Raw genomic sequence first — 21270 nt, 5'->3', positions numbered from 1 at the left:
GATAGTAGTCAAAGGATTAAATCAGACTCTATTTGACTTTGTCAGTCACCTCTCAAGGCTAATCTTTGTCTGTTTTGTTGATTGTAGTGGGTTGATTTGGATACCATTTTCATTCCTAGGAAAGTACTTCAGGGTTAATAGGGTTCAGTATTAAGCATTGGCTACTTAGTGATCTCTAAATGGAAGTATAATGTAGCATGTGAACCTAAATTCCTGCTGCTTTATTTCTCTATGAAAATTAAACATGTTTGTGGGCATAATAGCCTTCAATCTTCTTTTAATTAATTCTAAATTTACTTAAAGAAGTTAAAGTACAATACAGTAAATCCAATTTGATTCTGTTCCAGGCAACATAAACTATACAATAAGGAGTTGTATGCTGATTTCATTGCTGCTCAGATTAAAACTTTATCATTTTTAGCTTATATTATAAGAATTTATCAGGTAAGTTAAAATATTTTAGTTATAATTATTGTGGAACTTGGGATGAATGAAGGAGTAGGATTACTTTCAGGTGTCAGTATTTAGATCTCTATTTAGAAATTGTATGACAAAGATGTGTGGGAGAGTTAGGCAACTATGGTAGTCTTTTGTATATGTGTTGTAGTGGAAAAGTTAGTATTGTAAAATGAAAAGTATGATAAACAAGTTTAACTGATTCTCATGGTTAGGTTTTAAAGTAATTTATCCTATATTCTCATATTTTACTCATTTTTTAAAAAGTAATTACTCATGTAATCTATTTTAATTCGCTAGTGGATTAAGTGCAAGAGAACATTGAGTTGCTCTATCTCCCATTTTTCAAATAGTTCATTCTCAAAATAAAAAACTCAGAATTTTTTATGGAATGATTGTGATTCCAACTCATTCCACGTAAACTTTTTTTTAATAATTTTTAATTCATGTCTTGTGAGATTTTTTAAAAACTAAATGTACTTTTGGGGAAATATTATTGTCCTAAATAATTGGGTGTTCATTATAATTTGTTCACTTTAAAATCATTGAAATAAGGGACAGCTAGGTGGCCCAGTGGATAGAGCACCGGTCCTGGAGTCAGGAACACCTGAGTTCAAATCCAGTTTTAGACCAGACACTTGACACTTACTAGCCGTGTGAGCCTGGGCAAGTCACTTAACCCCAATTGCCTCGCCCCCCCCCCCCCCCCCCCCCCCAAAATCACTGAAATAAAATTTTGTTTTGTTTTTGTTTTTGTTTTTTTTTTAGGTGAGGCAGTGGGGTTAAGTGACTTGCCCAGGGCCACACAGCTAGTGAGTGTTATGTGTCTGAGGTTGGACTTGAATTCAGGTCCTCTTGGCTCCAGGGCTGGTGCTCTATCCACTGCGCCACCTAGCTGCCCCGAGAAATCTGAGATTTTTTTTTTTAAGGCAGTTGGGGTTAAATAACTTGCCCAGGGTCACACAGGTAGTAAGTGTCAAGCATTTGGTCTTAGGCCGAATTTGAACTCAGGTCCTCCTGACTTTAGGGCCGGTGCTCTTTCTACTGCTACCTAGCTGCCCCTGAAATAAAATTTGTAAGCTTAAAATATCTAGGAAATTAGACAAAATAGGTTATTGAGAACACTTCTAAATTAAATTCTTCTTTCAGTCATTTCACAGTTTTCTAGTTCAAATTATTTTTGTTTTTCATCTCATAGAATTATTCTGTGCTTGAGCAAAGATTAAATGATTGAAGTTCTAGGGTCCTTACTCTCAGTGTGGTTGCAGAAGTTCAACAGGTCTTAACAAGCCACCACTTCAGGTTAATTTTTGGATTAAGTAAAGAGAGCTGGTATTGAACAAGTCTAATATAATGTTATATGTACAGTTAGTTTACCGAATTAGTTTGAGTTAAATTTATAGAGCATTTTGAATTGGTATTTTACCTACTTTTCCTTCCACCAGAGGTATAATTACACATGTTGTTCCTAATTCTTGTTTTTGTAGGATTTGGTGGCAAAATATTCTCAGCAGATGGTAAAAGGAATGTTACAGTTATTATCAAATTGTCCAGCAGAAACTGCACATCTTAGAAAGGAGCTTCTCATTGCTGCCAAACACATTCTCACTACAGATTTAAGGAGCCGTATGTACATTTTCTCTCAGTGCTTACATTTATATGTATTACATATGGTTATTTTAACAGCACTAATTTATTATGTTAGATCTTCAGCTTGCTGGAGAAAACACAAAACTTGTTAAAAATTTGGGCATAGTGGTATGTGGACTAGGGTAGGTTCATTGTTGATGCATAAATTTGGTGGCTGGAAGAGGTAATGTTAATTTCCTGTAAGTCATTTTACTTGAGGAGTGTAGTCGGAAAAGCATTGCCGTGATTTGGATTACTTCTTCCAATGCAAAGTCACATGATCACTGTCTTCAGGTAAATCTAGTTGTGGAAATCAAAGTTATGTTTTCCTTTTGTGATTATCAAAACTTTCCATGTTTTTATTCTCCAAACTGTTTACCGTGCCATGACTCTACTATCCTGCCTCTAAGATGCTGTCCCTATTCTTTCTTATAATCCCATAGCAGATACATGAACTTTGTAGAGCTTCTGAGTAGCTTTTAGTATTTCTTTGTCTTTTTTTTTCTTTTATCATATATAGCTAAAAACATTTTTTTTATCTGATCATTTCTACAGAGCATAGCATAGTGAAAAGAGCACTGGATTAGTGGTCAGGAGACTTGGGTTCTGCATGTCACTTCCTCTAAGTGGACCTTTAGTTTCCTCATCTACAAAATGAGGAGGGTGTGGACTAGCTGACCTTTCAGGTTCCTTCTAATGCAAAAAGTCCATAAGTGTGTGTGTATGTGTATAAAACTTCTAATAAGTGTGCAGAGCATTATGTTAAGTGCTTGGGGAGGTACATAGTTTACCTTTGTGAAATTTACATTCTAAAATGTGGGATAAAGTCACCTATGTGTAACTACATAATATTGCACAAAAAGTGCATTTGAAAGTTAGAAAATAAAAGTTCTTTGTCAGCTTAAAGGAGAAGTGGCAAACCAGAGAAAATTTTTGTATAAAACATGGTGGTTTTTTTGGGCTTTAAAAGATGAGCAGGAATTTACCAGGTGAAATGAGGCATAGGGAATAAATGAGCAAAGCCATGGAGCTATGAAGGAGTAGGCTTCTTCGAAGAGATAAAAACTAGTGGAAATAGCACTGATTCTGGAGGCAGAGGATTAGTCAAAATCCTGTTTATGAAGCTAATTATCTTTGTGGCTTTAGGCAAATCACTAAATCTCTCTAGGCCTTTTTCTTCTTCTATGAGATCTTTTAATGGTAGAATGGATATGACTTGGTTACTAAATAAGTATAAGAGGTGAGAGGGAGGAATCAAACAAACACAAAGTATTGAACACAAGGGACTGGTTTCGGAGACTTTAGATAGAAATAGTGACATCAGAAGAAGGAGTAGGCTGAAGGAAAAAGATAATGAGCTTTCTTATAGAAATGTGAGGTGGCACATACAGTTTGGAGAGATGTCTTGTAAGTAGTTGGAGATGTGCAACAGAAGCTGGTAAGAGAGATCGTGGCTAGAGATATAGATTTAGGAAGAATTTTCAAAGGGATTATTGTTAAAACCATGGGAGAGAATGAGATTGCCAAGTGAGCCCCAAAATGCTATTCAAAAACTTGTCACCTGTCCCCCCTTTTCTTACCAGATGACCTCACCTCTTTTCTGAGAAAACTGAGGTCATTTCACATGAACTCCCTAATCTTCTCTACGTTTTAACTGGAAACTCATGCATTTTCTCCCATCCCCTCCTCTACTGAGTCAAACTTTGAGGGAGAGGGAACCTTGAAAAGGTTAGCCTATCTGTCTGTGCCTTTGATTCTCATTCCCTTCTTCTTCTAGGTGCTTACCCCATTGATCTTTCCCTATTGGCCCCTTCCCTCCTCTTTCAAACATGCTCAGGCCTCCTCTGAATCCATAAAAAACTTTTACTTGAACCTCACTGTTCTCTCAAATTGGCCTCCTTTATCATCATCTGACCCTTTCTTTGCTGAACTTGTAGAGAGAATTCATTCTTGACTCTAGTCTCCACTTCTCACCACTTGATTATTTCTCAGTAGACCTTTTTCGAACTGGCTTTCTGGCCCTTTAATCCTAGCTGCCTTTTTTTTTTTTTTTTTCGGTTTTTGGTGAGGCATTTTGGGGTTAAGTGACTTGTTCAGAGTCACACAACTAGTAAGTGTCAAGTGTCTGAGGTTGGATTTGAGCTCAGGTCCTTCTGACTCCAAGGCTGGAGCTCTATCCACTGCGCTATCTAGCTGCCCCGTCTAGTTGACATTTTTCTCAGAGTTTACCAGTCATCTAGCACGGATGCAGCATAGCATGGTGGAAAAAGAACAAGATTTGAATCTAAGAACCCTGGTTCATGACTTCAGCCACGTCACTTCTCTCTGGGTCTCAGTTTTCTCATATGTAAGATGAGTGTTTCTTGCCCTTCTCATTGGTTGGGGGAGGGCTATAGGAAGGGAGAAAATTTGGAATGGAACAAAAAATAAAATTGAAAAATAAAATTAAAATGTGCAAGTAGATTAAATAAAGTCTGAGGTCCCTTGCAGCTCTAGATCTATAATGTTACTGTCTGCACTGTTCTGTGATCCTGTGTTTTTCTAATTGCTAAAATTCTTAAAACTCTCCTTCCTTGAATACTGTGACATTTCCTTTTCTGGTTCTCTTCCTACATGTTTGATAACCCCTTAGGCTCTTTTCTTAGATTGTCATCTGATTTCCTGTCTCCTAAGTTTGAGTGTTCCCTATGGCCCTTTCCTCTCTCTACTGCTGACCCTTTGTAATCTCATCTGCTTTCATGGGTTCAGTTATCACCTTTATGCAGATGATTCCTAATTTCTTCAATCCAGCTGAAATCCCTCTTTTTAATTCTAGTCCCACATTTCCAATTGTGAGATAGTCTTTACATTTATTGCCTGCCAGTACCCCAAATCTGTTATATTTACTCGTGTCCTCCCTTCCCAGACCTACTTCTCCAAGCTTTCCTGCCATCTTCTGAGTTGCCAGGTTTGGATCTCTGGAGTTACCTTTGATTCTTCCCTCTTTTTCACTTCCCATACCTAACAAATTGCTAAATCCTACTGATTCTACCACCATAACATCTGTCCCTTTCTCTTCACTCACACTGCCACCAACTTAGTTCAGTTCCTCATCATTAGTCACGTAGATTATTGAAATGACCTCCTCACTGAGTCTGTGTCTAATTTAGCCCCTCTCAAACCCATTTTTCATGTAGCTGGGAAAATAATTTTCCTAAGGCTCTGGTGTAACTAAGCCACTCTGCTCTTCCTGGAGAGGAGCTTTCTGTTGACTCTAGGATAAAATACAAATGCCTCAGACTGTCATTTAAGTCTTTTTACAAGTTGGTTCCAGCTTCCACATTTATTTCATATTACTTTCCTATACACATATTTCACTCTTGTTGTGCTCCTGTTCAGCCCTCTCCCAAACTTAACATGTCATTTCCTGTCTTTGTGCATTTGTATAAATTGCCCTTTGCCTGATAATGCACATTGTATAGTATTTAATTAAGCTTAATTTCTTCCAGGTCCCTCATTGAACTTCCTTAGCTATTACTTACCTGTTAATTAATTAAGTTCCAATTCATTTGTATATATTATTTAAGCTCTTTGCTTCTTTTCTTGCCTCTTGGACTGGGAACTCCTTGAGATGAGGAACCATGTTTTTGCCGTTCTTTGTATCCCTAGCACTTAGCACAATGTCTGGCATATGGTATGGAACTTAATAAGTGTTTGCTGACTGACTGACTGACTGACTGACTGTTTCACCAAGCAGAGACAACAGGTCCTTCCTCTGAAATCCTGCAACCTGTATCACTTATTGGCCACTTAAATTTTTGTATCACAGCTGCTTAGCACAGTGAACTTCACACATGCTTAAAATAGCTAGGATGACCATATATTAAATTACTCCTCCTTTTACATTTCAAAATAAATTCACATTTTCTTAGTAGTTTGTCTAATTTTTAAAGCATTTGCTGATAGCCCAAATTGTATTTTTAGTAGCACGTTTTGTGTAACCTCTCTTAAGGAATAAGTCAGTATTTTTACAGAATGAAATAGTGTGGGCTGTTTTTTTTTCTTTCCTCTTTTTAATGTGGATTGTATAATTGACCTTTAAGTTAAATACTGTTTAAGTAATGTAATGTGTAATTGGTTTTGTTGGTAATCGATGCCATAAATATTTGCATTTTAGAATTCATTCCATGCATGGACAAACTGTTTGATGAATCTATACTAATTGGTTCTGGATATACTGCTCGAGAGACTCTGAGGTATGAACTAACCCTATGGTATCTAGTTGGATACTTGCTATTAATAGTAATTTGTGATATTTCCTCTTTGGAGTATATAACAATTCTAGAACCTGCAAATTAAATTTACATGTGTCCTTAAATTACCATGAGATTTAGAAATGTAGGAATTTTAAAAGAGGATGTTGTCACTTTAAATCAGCTGATATAGTGCCCAGACATAAAGAGATAATGCAAAAAGTGAGAGTTGGTTTATTGTTAACATGAATTATATGTAGAACACTTGAAAAATTCCTTTTGATTATTAGGTTTTTTTCTGTATTTTTATCTTACTATTTTTGTTAAGCCAAATAGTGTTTAAATATCTGCTTGGTTTAATTTTCATGAGTACAATTGCAGACAGAGTGTTGCTTTTAGAAGCCTTGTAGCTCTGAGTAGTGAAGTGTGAGTGAGGAGTCTTTAGGTAGTTTGAAGAACGTTTTGACCATCTGCTTGAAGAGGTTTAGAAGAGTCTGAATTTGTAAAATATTCTATTATTAGAGAACAAATTAAAAGTTATTTTGTAGCTTGGGGTGTTATGGCGACATACAAAGTCTTTTTAGAACTTAATCGTCTGAACATTATGGTAAAGTACCACAGAATAAGAAAATGTTAATTGATATGTACTATTTCTACTTTTTGAGCCACAAAATGGGCATATGCATGATCAAGCCTAGTAATTGTTTTTTCCTTAGGCTAATTATATATTTCATTGTCCATTGGAGTGCTGTTGTTGAACAAAAGCTTATAAAACTCAGTTTGAAAAAAAACTACCAGCTTTCAAAAGGCATCGTTAAAATTATTAGATGAAAAATGGAAAGAGTTGTAAAATTGTTCGGTAAAGTCTAGGTTTGACCTCACTGGTGCACTGCCTTCCTGTAGAGTTATCTTACTAGGGAAAAATGAGATGATAACAAATTGATTATGGTATTTATAAATGTCCATGTAATATACACCAGTAAATAGGCCTAAAAACTAATAAATTTTTTTCCCCTTCTAGGCCACTTGCATACAGCACACTGGCAGACTTGGTGCATCATGTCCGTCAGCATTTACCTCTCAATGACCTCTCCCTTGCAGTCCAGCTATTTGCCAAGAACATTGATGATGAGTCATTACCTAGCAGTATCCAGACTATGTCTTGCAAACTTTTGTTAAACCTGGTAGATTGCATTCGCTCCAAAAGTGAGCAGGAAAATGGAAATGGGAGAGATATTCTAATGAGGATGTTAGAGGTATGGATTTTTTATGAGAAATTAAGTGAAAGAAATATATTTTAATAAGCATTCCCAAAGTATTTTAATAAGTGCTCCCAAAGCTTCCAAACTTTGGATTCCAAAGTATCTCTTTACTGGCCAGTATTTCATATAGCAAATTACTGAGTTTACCTTATAGGATACGTGTAGGTATATTGCACATGTTCAGGTAAAATACAATATTTAGGTATGTTAAAAATGAGTAGATGTTTTTAAAAGCAGTTGGTTTTTATACCAAATACTTGTCACTTCTTTTGAAGAGAATCAAAAAATCCCTTTTGTTATATTGTTTTATTGGAATTTTTTGCCTTTCATTTGCTGAACTAATTTGATTTGGAAGGTAACTTTTGGTATGTTCAAGGTAATTTTGTTCTTTTGAAACCATCATATTAATTTCCTCCCTTTTCAGGTTTTTGTTCTGAAATTCCATACCATTGCTCGGTATCAGTTGTCTGCCATTTTTAAAAAGTGTAAACCTCAGTCAGAACTGGGAGCAACTGAAGCAGCTTTGCCTGGGGTACCTCCAGCTCCCACAGCACCTGCTCCTGCACCTTCACCAGCCCCTACCACACCTGTAGCTCCAGCACCAGTGCCTGTATTTGAGAAACAAGGAGAAAAGGATAAAGAAGACAAGCAGACATTCCAAGTTACAGATTGTCGAAGTTTGGTAAAAACTTTGGTCTGTGGAGTCAAGACGATTACATGGGGAATAACTTCATGTAAAGCACCTGGTGGTAATTCTGCACTTTAAATTACTAGATAAAATACAGCATTTGCCTAAGACTTTAACAATTTTTTTGTGGTTTTAATTTGTCATGTAATCTTTCTTCCAGAAGCTCAATTCATTCCCAACAAACAATTCCAACCCAAAGAGACACAGATTTACATAAAGCTTGTGAAATATGCAATGCAGGCTTTAGATATTTATCAGGTGAGTAACATGGTGATGAACTAAGCTGTTACGAATGAAAACACCACATAGAATTAGACATTTTTAGACTTTATAAGCCCTATACTCATAGGGCTCAACATGCATTCTAGCATCATAGAATGGAATTGCACTTAGAGAAGTCTCTTTATGAAAATCTTTATTTTTTTCTTAAGGGAGAGTGTAACTTTAGATTTAGTCTCTTCCTGGTGTTGAACAACTTAGTAAAGTTGCATTCTTTCATAAAAATTTTTTTCTAAAGTTTATAAATGTAACTGTACAAGATTGAGGTTTTTTTTAGGGCATTTTTAAAATTGTAGTGCTTTTGGTGAATACAACAGTGATCATATTTAACAGAATTTGTTATGTAATTGTATTTTGACTTACAAATATTTTCATTCTCAAGTGAGTTAAATAAAAGATGCATGTATTTCTTTCCTGTTCCAGGTCCAGATAGCAGGAAATGGACAGACATACATTCGAGTAGCTAACTGTCAGACAGTTAGAATGAAAGAAGAGAAGGAAGTGTTGGAACATTTTGCAGGGGTCTTCACTATGATGAATCCATTAACATTTAAAGAAATCTTTCAAACTACAGTCCCTTATATGGTGGAAAGAATCTCAAAAAATTATGCTCTTCAGGTATAAAATAATTTTCATGTATCCTCCCATATATAAATACTGTATGCTTTTCAGTAATTTGGAAATCAGTTTTTAAAACATTTAAAGTTTCCTTAAAAGGGCAGAGTTCAAAGGATTATTTTTAAGCCATGTATAATTTAGAAAATAATGTACCTGAAAAGCAGCAGATGATTTTGAGCTAATATCTTTTGTTAGTATTAGTGTCCTGATGTTGAATGATTTTTCAGTGGGAGTTAAGCTTACGTAAAATAAATGCCTGAAACATTTCTATTAATGTTGTAAAAATACTTCATTCTTTGTAGAAATATTTCATTCTTCTTTGATAGGTAATTAATTTTGTGAGCTTCAATATGGCATTCATTTATTTAAGCTAATTACCTTATCTTGCAATCACTTTTGGAAAGGAATTATTTTTGTCATCTGAATTTCTTGTTTTCACAGATAGTTGCTAATTCCTTCTTGGCGAATCCTACCACCTCTGCTCTGTTTGCTACAATTCTTGTGGAGTATCTCCTTGATCGACTGCCAGAAATGGGCTCTAATGTAGAACTCTCCAATCTGTATCTCAAGCTGTTCAAGTTGGTATTTGGCTCAGTTTCTCTCTTTGCAGCTGAAAATGAACAAATGCTGAAGGTAAAGCTTATTTTGACTTAAGTGGCACTTGAACACACAGTTGATTATTAAAACAATCCACTATTGGAAAACTTACTTAAACTACTGTTTTAACATTTGAAAAAAACTGCTTAAGGTAGTAAGTATCCTTGCATAATAAAAACCCAGCAAATATCCTTGTATAATAAAAACATTGAATGTACTGCTTTTTTTTTTTTTTTTTGGTCCAGACCCTTGATTTCATCATTGTGAGGATTCTTGTGGTTGAAACTCTTTCTACCATGTAGATTGGCAACTCATCTGTAATTTATAATCTTGGAGAGGTCTCTAGGGACCTTGAGAAATTAAGTATCTTGCTTGTGGTCACACGTGATATTAGATGCAGGATCTGAACCTAGAGCTTTGTGACCGGTGGCCTTTTCTTCACTGTGCCATGATGCCTCACAACATGCTCCTCATTTACAAGTTCAGAATATGAACAATCTTACATGAATTGAAATGGAAGAAACTTGAAGGCTTAATGTTCAGATCTGTGCCTAGGCTACATTTATAGATGAATATCTTTTTTCCAGCATGTAAGTAAGTGACTTGTGGTTCAGTTTTGGAGAATTCAATATGAGAAGCATAACAAAGGCATCTTTAAAATACATTTTCTCCCTTTGTTGCAAAATATATCTCTTCTTAAGGTCAGACAGTATCATCTGCTGTGTTCAAAGAGAAACCTTTTCCCATAGGGAAACCTATGGCCTAATAGAGAAATATAGCTCTTTATTATATAAGGAATGACAACTCAGGTGTAGGCATAAAACATAAAAATACTCTTTATTGTTAGTGAAGTGTTCAAACACTAACAGTGTCAGTTTTTGTACCAAGGCTATAATACTTGGTGTCCGTAGTTAAATAGAAGGCAAATGAAATATGTTTGAAAATGTTTGAAACCTTGTGAGGTTTTTAGTGTCCTGCATGTAGTAGGTACTCAAATATTTGATTGACTGTGGAGAATGTATTCCTTTTATCTGTGACCTTTGTTGTGTAGACTGTTACAGAAAATAATTTGAAGCTTTAAACTTGTTGTGCTCTAGACGTAGGTGAATAATAAAATATCTACTGGGACTCCAGGGCAAAAAACTTAAAAGGCTTCTGCACAGAAATGTTTTTTTTTTAGGAAGTGCAGGTTAATTAATCTACTCAAAGAGGGTTTCCCACTATGGTTTTAATAATAAAGAGCAATACTTTACATTGGAGAGTCAGATCATATAGTGACTGGCAAGCTTCCTTTGGAATTAGGAAATCTTAGATTCAAGTCCCTCTTCTGACTCATTTACTGTGTGACTGTTGACAGGTCGTGTAAGTTACATGTCAAGTTACAAGTCAGAAAGTTACATGATACAGTGCCTTCGGCAGTTCTCTGAGATAAATCAGATGGTTGTAGAGCTGCTATGGTAGAAAGAGTTTCCTCCCCCTCACCCCTTCGGGTTCCTTATAGCAATGAAATCATAAGTCCAAAAGGAGAGGAAAAATACTCCTTGTATTTAGAAACAGTTTTAAAAAAAAAAAGTCACCAATCATTCAGAATGCTATCACATCCATTTTAAAAAATTTCTCACCTTGTGAGTAAGGTAGCACTACCTACTGTTTGAAAAATGAGAAATAGGTCTAGAGTTTAGTGACTTAAGAAAGAACTAGGACTACAATGAATATCTGTTGAATTTTTTACCTAGATTATAATGCCTTTGGTTTTATTGCTAGCTAATCTCTACCTAGGGATTGGGGATTTAAACTTTAGTTTTTTAAAAAAATTAAATTGAGAATGACATCAAAATATGTTGGCATATTTTTTCTTGTATCTCATGAAATCAAAGGATAATTGTTTTAAAACAATTTATTCCAAATATTTATGGTTCAAAATTTAACAGTGCGGACCTTGATCTTGAAGAAAAGTGTTAAGAGAATATGTACCTTGTGATTGCTTTTTCTGCTTTTTGTCCTACTGTACTTTTGAATCAATGGAAAGAATAAATAAAATAGGACTTAGGAATCCTTGGGAAAGTCAGTTAACCTCCCTCGCCTTCAATTTCTTCAACTGAAAATGGGATAGTTGGAGTTAATGACCTCTAAGGATCAATCCAGTAATAAAATTATTGATTGGTGATAGGGCGTTCAGTTGAAAATTTGAACTGATTGATGAGAGACTTCATGAGGCAGAGTATTTATGACTTTTAGATGTCAGGAAAAATGAAGACCCAAGACTGTTTCATGATTGTAATTTCTTTAAAAGAAAAAAAAATCACACGTAAATATAGACTTAAAAGTAGATCATATACCGCATTTGGGTTTTATATTGGCTAACTTTGATAGGAAATATGTATTTGGATCAATACATTTTTTCATAAATTTAGGTCTAATTTGGCGAACGACAGTGATTAACTTCTCTCTGGCGCCGCCCCCCCACCCCTAGGCATTGCTGTGTGTATTTAGTACAAATCTATCAAAATTAGCTTTTGCCTTTATTGGATTACATGTAACCTTTGAGTCCGGTGTGATGTTGATAATGATGATTTAAAGATATTGCTGTTCGTTGACCTTTCTCTTTGTTGTCTGTTTATTGACCTTTATCTCAAATCTCTTAGCCCCACTTGCACAAGATTGTGAACAGCTCTATGGAACTTGCACAGACGGCCAAGGAGCCTTACAACTATTTCCTGCTCCTTCGAGCGTTATTTCGTTCCATTGGCGGGGGTAGCCATGATCTTCTCTATCAGGAATTCTTGCCTCTCTTACCAAACCTGTTGCAAGGTCAGAATAACCATTTTGCTTGTCTTTAATCTTGTTTCATTCCAACACTTAATTCCTTTTTTCTGGTAATACAGTGGATAGAGAATGGGCCTAGAAGGCAGGAATACCTGGGTTTAAGTCCCTCCTCTGACACATTGGGCAAGTCACTTAGCATTTTGGTGTCCCAGACAATTCTCTGTGATGTTGCAGAGAAAATGTTGACCTCTGTTGGATTTAAGGAATTTGATATAGTTATAGAAAAGATATTATTCTGTATTGCTTTAAGGAGTTTTCTCACCCAAGGGCTTCCCTCCGACAATGAAATCACAGATCAATTCCCTATCCCTTTTGGCAGCTACTCATCTCTGTGTAACTGATAAACCCTTAGAATTATAGAGGATCACCATTTAATACTTTAAGGGCACAGAGGCTGTAAAGTGAGGCTGCTGAAATAAGTTGTGGTATTTTCAGGATTATGTAGGAACTGATGATGGGGGTGGGGGTGGGGATGGTCCTGATTTCCCTGATGAGATGTTGCTTACATTTTTGAGCCTTACATTTTCTGGTTTTAACACTAGACCAGAGAAACACAACCATGTTGGAAAGGGATAATCAAAATGAGAAATAAAGAAAGTAAGTTACTTTGTATTTGTACTTGAGTATTATTTACTAGCTGATAAATCGAAAGCCCTGTATGGATATATTTATGTGAACTGATTGTGTTTTGAAAAGTTACTTTCTTGTCTTTCCTAACTTCTTCCATACATTCCTTACTCCTTCACACACTTATATTTTAAGCACTTAATCATGTTAAGTATTTATGAATGAGAAAGCTAGGTGCCCTCATACATAGAAAGTACTGAACCTGAAATTTAGAAGACCTGAGTTCAAATGTAACCTTAGACAAACATTGCTAGTTGTGTGACACTGAGAAAGTCACTTAATCGCTGTCTATCTCCATTTCCTCATCTATAAAATGAAAATACTACTTCTCAGGGTTGTTGTAAAGATAATGAGAGGCAATATTTGTAAATTGTTTTGAAAACCTTTAAGTGCCATATAAATTCTAGCTATTATTATTAACTAAATATTTTAAAATTAATTTTACTTTAAATTTTTTCCTCCTTTTTAGGACTTAATATGTTACAAAGTGGCCTCCACAAGCAGCACATGAAAGATTTATTTGTGGAACTATGTCTTACTGTACCAGTTCGACTGAGCTCTCTTCTACCATATCTACCAATGTTAATGGATCCCTTAGTATCTGCTCTTAATGGATCCCAAACATTGGTTAGCCAAGGCCTTCGGACTCTTGAATTATGTGTAGATAATCTCCAACCAGACTTTCTGTATGATCACATTCAGCCAGTGAGGGCTGAACTCATGCAGGTAATATCAGGTTGTTGTATCTGTTATTTTCATTTTGAAACTTAAATTTTTAGTTATGCTGTCAAGCCATTATATTAGGCTCTGTCTAAAGTAGGTGTTACAATTTTCAGCTTACTTTTGTGGATTTCTCTGGTACATGAAGAGTTACTGTAGAGCATTCTTTATGTTATGTGTATTTTATAAGTTTTCACATATTCTGTATTGTAATGGGCTGGTAATTGAAAATCATATGGAAATTGATTTAATTGTCCTATTTTATATTCACAGTACCAAAAGGATAGAATGAAAGTCAGCTCTTCTTATTTTAATTCTGTATGGCTTCTGAAAGTACAGATGACTTAGATATGTAAATAATACCCATTGCTTATTTGAAGAAGTGGAAAATAGAGTATTATCTTTTCCATGGCAGAAGAATAGTGGAAGGGGCTGAACAATAGAGAGCCAGCATGCTATTGTGGAAAGAGCATTGATTGGGAGTCAGGAGACCTGAGTTTAAATACAGGCCCTGATACCTACTGGTCTTGTGATCTTGGGCACTTAAGCTTTCTGAGCCTCAGTTTCTTCAATAGTAAAATGAGGATGATAACCTGTTTTACAAGACTGAGATCTGTTTTCTGTAATCTCTGATATGTTATGTAAATGTGAATTGTTGGTATTAACAATAAAAATAATAAACAGGAACATTTCAGAAGACACTTCTTACTTTGCTTATAAACTAAAGTTTCAAATCCCTAGTATCTAAAATGAAAACAACTTCCTTGCCTTTTGTTATTGATCTAATTAAAAAATAGCTTAAACCAAGAGTTATAAGAGCTGTTGGAATCTTGCATGGTCCTATTCATGGAGGAAAGTAATACATTCAATCTAAGACTATAACTATAGTCCAGTAATTGACAAGGAAACAAATTGATTTAAAAGACTAAATTCAGAAATGTAGTGATCTTTGATTTACTTCTCAACTTTTTTTCCCAAGTCTTATTAAACTTGTTGAAAATTCTGTGAAGTAAATTGGAACATGTATTTAAAGATTTATGACATTGTGATGAAATTTGAAAATTGCATGTGTTTAAAAATATTTCTTTGATTTTAGGCTTTGTGGCGTACCTTAAGAAATCCTGCAGATAGCATTTCTCATGTGGCCTACAGGGTACTTGGTAAATTTGGTGGAAGTAACAGGAAAATGTTAAAGGAATCTCAAAAGCTTCAGTATGTTGTAACTGAAATTCAGGGACCTAGTATCACAGTAGAGTTTTCAGATTGCAAAGCATCCATTCAGCTTCCAATGGAAAAGGTAAAGTTGAATGTTTTTGTGGTTACTTAATTTTCTTAAAATTAAAAATTTTAGAACTCCACATTTTATGGATGTGCATATGAGGTAGGGGTGAAGTGAGACTTATAACTTGAAAAAGAACACTGGTAGGTGGTTTGCCCTTTTAAAAAACAACAAAATTTTATGCATATCTTTTGTTTTTACTTCATTTCTGACAGAATCCCTCATATTAATCCCTCCCAAAAAGTCATCCCTTATAATAGAAAATAAAAAAGGATGATGAAAAAGTTGAGCAAAACTAACCTATATATAAAAAAATTATATTTAGTATACATTATTACCTGCAGTATTCACTTCCATGGCTCTCATACAGTTATTCCCAGTCTTCTGCAAAGATGTAGGGGAGAGATAAATTTGGTCTTTGGGGTCAGACTAGGTCATTATAATTTTATATCATTGTTTCTTTTGTTCTTTCCATTTACATTGTCATAGCCCTTTTATGTGATTTTGTTTAATTTACTTTTGATGCTTCTCTGTTTTGATCATATTCAGCGGTTCACAATACATTCTCATGTTGATGTTGCCCTTAATTCTCCCTCATATTTTCTTTGAGTTTGCCCATCTTGAGTGATTGTTCTCAGTGCCATCGGATATATTTATCAAAATCGGTCACTAATTCTTATTCTTGAAAGTTATTTTTTATCGTACATTAATAAAAAAGAAATGCTTGCTAGAAAGCACTTTAAAAACAATTATTATGAATTCAAACATTGATGGGGAATATGTTACTAAAATTAGGAATAATAGCTTTAATAGTTTACTAATATTACTAATTTGGCAAAATGTTCAAAAATCATAATTTCACAGTGTGCTTCAGTAATAGCCATTTGTGTCATGCTTAGGACGTAAAATAGGGTAATAGAACAAAAATTTCCCCCTCTATTATAATTAAACTTTAAATCAGTCTCTTAATAGTAATTTAGATTATTCAGTGATTATTATTGATAAAATAGTGAACATATTTTAAAACTGAGTGAAAAGGTTTAAAGAATTCCAAATTATTTGTCTTACCTTTACCATATGATTAATAGGTAAAAGCATCTTATTTATATTACACTTCATAGATGTTGAAAAAACTTTAAAAAACAATGGAAATATAATGAAATCATAAAAAATTCATCTTTCCTTTTACTCCGTAGCAAGAAAAGTTTCTCTTCACTGGTCTGAAAAAAGCTCACTGTTCTTTTTGTTGGAACTTTGATGAGGTGATGTTGGGTGATTTGATAGGTGTTGAGAGCATAGTTAATTAGACAAATAAAAAATACTTTTTTCCAAAGGGGAAAATACTCATTTCTCTGTAAGATGGGACCTTTAGAGGTCATTTAAATTGCATAATCTAATTAACTATTTAGGCACAAATAATTGAATTTCATTTTATAATCAACTAAACGATGAAATTCTTTATTTTATATATTTTCCTCTTTTCTAATGTATTTCCTCTACAGGTTTCATTTGATGATGCTTTATTGTTATATATTGGGCTTCATTGCTCCTTTAGGTGGATATTGTTAAGCTTTTGGGTATTATAGAGCTTTTAGTAAAGTACTCTTTAATATCGTACATATATATGTATATATTTACATATACATATATGTGTCAAAAGCCTTGTTATTTTTAATTGTAGGCCATTGAAACTGCTTTGGACTGCCTGAAAAGTGCAAACACAGAACCATACTATCGGAGACAAGCATGGGAAGTAATAAAATGCTTCTTGGTGGCCATGATGAATTTGGATGATAATAAACATGCCTTATATCAGCTCCTTGCACATCCAAAGTATGTTGGTAATTTCAGACTATCAAATGGAGTGATATATAAATTTTGTTTAGAAATTAGGGATAGAGAGTTCATCTACTCTGGTATTGAGCAAAATTTCAGGTTTAGAAAGTGACCTTTTTTACCTAGTAACACATGAAGCTATCATTCAATCATTACGATAACAGTAAGGAGTCAAATATAACATTGACATTTCAAGCTTAGATGACACGTAAATAATGCCATCAACAGATTGTCTTCTGCCTATGTACTCTTGACACACTGGCTGGCTGGACAACCAATTATTACTTAATTGAATAAAAGCTTAGTATGAGCCAAAAGTGTGACTGCCAAAAAAGTTAATGTAACCATAGACTCCATTAATAATTACGTGAAGCATCCTGAACAATGAGATAATGGACCCATTGCACTCACATCAGACAACATATTCCATTTTAAAATGTTAAAATGGAAGGATGTGGTACAGTGGAACTTTGCTCTAACATGCCCTTACAGCACATTCCGTAGAACCACTTTATGGGTGAGAGCACATTATATTATAAAATGATTTCTTTGGTAACTAAATCCTTTTGTGTGAGATCTAAGAAGAACCCACTTTACAGATAAGAATTCTCTATAATAAGAGTCCATTGTATGTTATTGCTTAATAATATATACGTCCTTTTAGTATGAAAAAAATAGTTCTTGATTTTTATTTTTATTATTCATTATTTTCCTGAGGCAATCAGGGTTAAGTGACTTGCCCAGGATCATACCGCTAGTAAGTTTCAAGTGTCTTGGGTCAGATTTGAACTCAAGTCCTCCTGACTCCAGGGTTGGTTCTCTATTCACTGAGCCACTTAGCTGCCCCTTGATTTTTAAACAATGTGATTTCATTATCATGTTTTATTTGATTTTCTTAAAATCATGGAAAAAATTTTTAGTTAGTAGATTGTTTATATCTACTTAGTAATTTGTATCTACTGAATAATAAATTTCTTCTCATAGTAATTAGAAAGATTGCAGGTTCTATAGTAGCAGCGTGTAACAACTGAAGTTTAAGAAGGCACTTTCAACCTATTTTTTAGTTTTAAGTCTTCACCATGCCTATAGGGTGGTAAAATCTGTGAACAAGGCTTAATAATGGGAATAGTATCCAGAGGGGAAGAAGAAGAGAACATTCATTGAAAATGTATGTGTCATTTTTATATTAAAATTCCTGATTTTTTTTTATACTAAACTGAAAATTTTTCAGCATCAAAAGCATATTTCAGGTATTACATAAAAAAAGTTAGGCAGGGGGAAGCCATGCCTTTTAGGATTTTGAAGAGTCTCATAAAACATATCTGTAATTATTTGTTCTTTTGGTGTGATTTTCTTATTAATATAGTATGAAAATTTTTTGGTTCAATTTGTAACGTAAATATGTATATATTGGATCTTTCTTGAGCATTGTTCCGAGTTTCATAATCTGATATTTGGGGTTTGACTTGTTTAATAACATTGTAGTCCTCACAGATAAAGAACAAATGTCTTTTCTTTTAAAATAGAAAATAATTATAAAAATATTGAAAATACCATTGTGTGATTACTTTTTATTTTGTTGGCTGTGTACATATTCTTTGAAATATGTATTTCCTCTCTTGAATTGTTGACTGTAAATGTTCATGGTAAAGTTGAACCATCTATCCTGTTTGAGACTAGGATCTGCAAAAATTAAAGGTGGAGTAAATGAGTTGAGTCAGTGCTATCTGAACAAGAAGGAAGTGGGAGCAAGTTGTCAGTGAAACCTGTAATGGTCATGGTTGAACTGCCAGTATAGTTATGCAGGGTTATGACAATAGATGTAATTTTGTCTTTTAGCTTTACAGAGAAGTCCATACCCAGTGTAATCATTTCACATCGATACAAAGCACAGGATACTCCAGCCCGCAAAACTTTTGAACAAGCATTGACTGGTGCTTTCATGTCTGCTGTCATCAAGGATCTTCGACCTAGTGCTCTGCCTTTTGTAGCCAGCTTAATTCGTCACTATACTATGGTAGCAGTAGCCCAACAGTGCGGTAAGTACAGTGTGTTAAAGTCACTTGAATTTATTGTAAATTATGTAGTTGAATAAATTGAAATATTCTTAAACTGAAGCTATACAATAATTGGCACTTCAGTAATATTACTGATATGTCAAGTCTTTTTAAAAAATATTTAATCTTTTCTAGTTAAGTGTGAAAACAATTTTTAGCATTCTTTTAAAAAAAATTGAGTTCCACATTCTCTCCTTGTCTCCGTCCCCTATCCCTTCCCTGACATGGCAAGCTATTTGATACAGGGTTATACATGTGTGGTCAGTCATACAAAGCATTTCCATGTTAGTTATGTTATAAAACAAAACATAGACCAAAAACCCCTCACAAAAAAAATAAAGTAAAGAATAGTATGCTTCAGTCTGCATTCAGACTCCGTTAGTTTCTTCTCTGGAGGTGAATAGCATTTTATATCATAAGTCCTTTGGAATTGTCTTGGATGTTTGTATTTCTGGGAATAGCCAAGTCATTTACAGTTGATCATTATACAATATTGCTGTTACTGTGTATCAGTTCATGTAAATCTTTCCAGGTTTTTCTGAAAGCATCTTGCTTGTAATTTTTTATAGCACAATAGTATTCTATCGTAATCATATACCACAACGTGTTCAGCCATTCCTCAGTTGATGGGCATACCTTCAATTTCCACTTCTTGGCCACCTCAAAAAGAGTTGCTATAAAATATTTTTGGACAGATAGATCCTTTTCGTCTCTTTTTTTTTCAAATCTCTTTGGGATACAGACCTAGGAGTGGTATTGGTGGGTTAAAGGGTATGCACAGTTTTATAGTTCTTTGGGCATAATTCCCAGTTGCTCTCTAGAATGGTTAGATCAGTTCACAAATCTATCGCATTAGTGTCCCAATTTTCCCACATTCCCTCCAACATTTGTCATTTTCCTTTTCTGTTGTATTAGACAATCTGATAGGTGTGAGGTAGTACCTCGGAGTTGTATTTTTTTAATTAATTTATTTATTTTTAGTTTTCAACATTCACTTCCATAAGATTTTGAGTTTTAAATTTTCTTCCCCTCTTCAAGACAGTGTACAGTCTGATATAGGCTCTACATATACATTCATATTAAACAAATTTTCACATTAGTCATGTTGTAAAGAAGAATTAGAACCAATGAGAAGAACCATGAGAAAGAAGAAAAAAAACAACAAAAAAAGAGAGCAAATAGTGTGCTTCCATCTGCATTCAGATTTGGAAGTTCTTTCTCTGGATGTGGATAACATTTTCCATTGTGAGTCTTTTGAAATTGTTTTAGATCCTTGCATTGCTGAGAAGAGCTAAATCCATCAAAATTAGTCATTGCACAATGTGGCTGTTACCGTGTACAATGTCCTCCTGGTTCTGCTCGCTTAACTCAGCGTCAGCCAATTGTAGTTCGATAAACCCATATAAATGATTTCTTCCTTCTGTATACTCTTCTGCAGATGTATTTAGTACCATACAATTGTTTCATTTACGTTAACTTGATCTCCACAACTAGATTGCAAACTTATTTCTGGCATTGACTGAATTTGTGGAGTTATCCCCTGCAGTAGGGCTTATAGTAAACCTTCCTATACCCCCTAATCAAGCTGAAAGGACATAAATTATAGCATTTACCATGCCTGTATATGTTGGAAATAAAATGGCTTAATTTTATATACAGAAAATTTTATTTGGTACATAACAATTTTTCATTAACACTCCCACTTTTTGGAATATTCCAGTGGGATAATACAGTTATTTATAATGTTTCTTGGGTCTCCTCGACATTTTACCTTAACTCCTGGGTGATGTATTTACCCCAGGTTGCCCTACAGTGAGGCTCATTATGACAGAGGTGTCAACACGGGTGGCTAGAATGAGAGTTAAATGTAATCAGGAAAAATTTAATTAACTAAATAAATAAATAAATGAAAATAAATAAAAATACAATACAATGTCTGTGGTTTTCTAAGTTAACATATGGCTTGCAGGGATCCTTATGTACCTTTTTGTGGCCCCTTTTCTATTTGTGTTTGACACCATTGGCAGAGATAATAGAGAACTGGCCTGGAAGTTAGTCAAGAATACTTGAATTCCAGTCCTGATTCTGATAGGTACTGCCTGTATGATGGCCAGGCTCCTGGCAACTTCCTAAGGCAATAGGTTGTAGAGAAAGTGCCAGTCTG

At 34.5% G+C, this 21270-nt stretch overlaps 1 protein-coding gene across 7 annotated transcripts in view; it reads left to right on the top strand.

Annotated features, from left to right (window-relative positions):
* Window positions 1-21270, top strand: part of LOC114052489 (transformation/transcription domain-associated protein) — a 169861-nt gene that overhangs the window by 17053 nt on the left and 131538 nt on the right. For 5 of the 7 annotated variants that reach the window (XM_027875136.1, XM_027875132.1, XM_027875134.1 and 2 more), the window contains exons 11-23: window positions 348-444; window positions 1944-2082; window positions 6242-6320; window positions 7339-7573; window positions 8004-8328; window positions 8428-8525; window positions 8970-9164; window positions 9606-9797; window positions 12407-12572; window positions 13684-13940; window positions 15031-15231; window positions 16895-17046; window positions 18889-19088. In XM_027875136.1, coding sequence (XP_027730937.1) covers window positions 348-444; window positions 1944-2082; window positions 6242-6320; window positions 7339-7573; window positions 8004-8328; window positions 8428-8525; window positions 8970-9164; window positions 9606-9797; window positions 12407-12572; window positions 13684-13940; window positions 15031-15231; window positions 16895-17046; window positions 18889-19088 — 2336 coding nt within the window. The remainder of the gene's footprint in view (window positions 1-347; window positions 445-1943; window positions 2083-6241; window positions 6321-7338; window positions 7574-8003; window positions 8329-8427; window positions 8526-8969; window positions 9165-9605; window positions 9798-12406; window positions 12573-13683; window positions 13941-15030; window positions 15232-16894; window positions 17047-18888; window positions 19089-21270) is intronic. The other 2 variants (XM_027875135.1, XM_027875131.1) reach the window with 1 other exon arrangement.

Source organism: Vombatus ursinus, unplaced genomic scaffold (assembly GCF_900497805.2).
Source record: "Vombatus ursinus unplaced genomic scaffold, bare-nosed wombat genome assembly UNPS02014807.1, whole genome shotgun sequence".
Classification (NCBI taxonomy): Eukaryota; Metazoa; Chordata; class Mammalia; order Diprotodontia; family Vombatidae; genus Vombatus; species Vombatus ursinus.
Note: the sequence above shows the minus strand (reverse complement) of the source record. Positions and strands in the feature narration are given on the sequence as shown.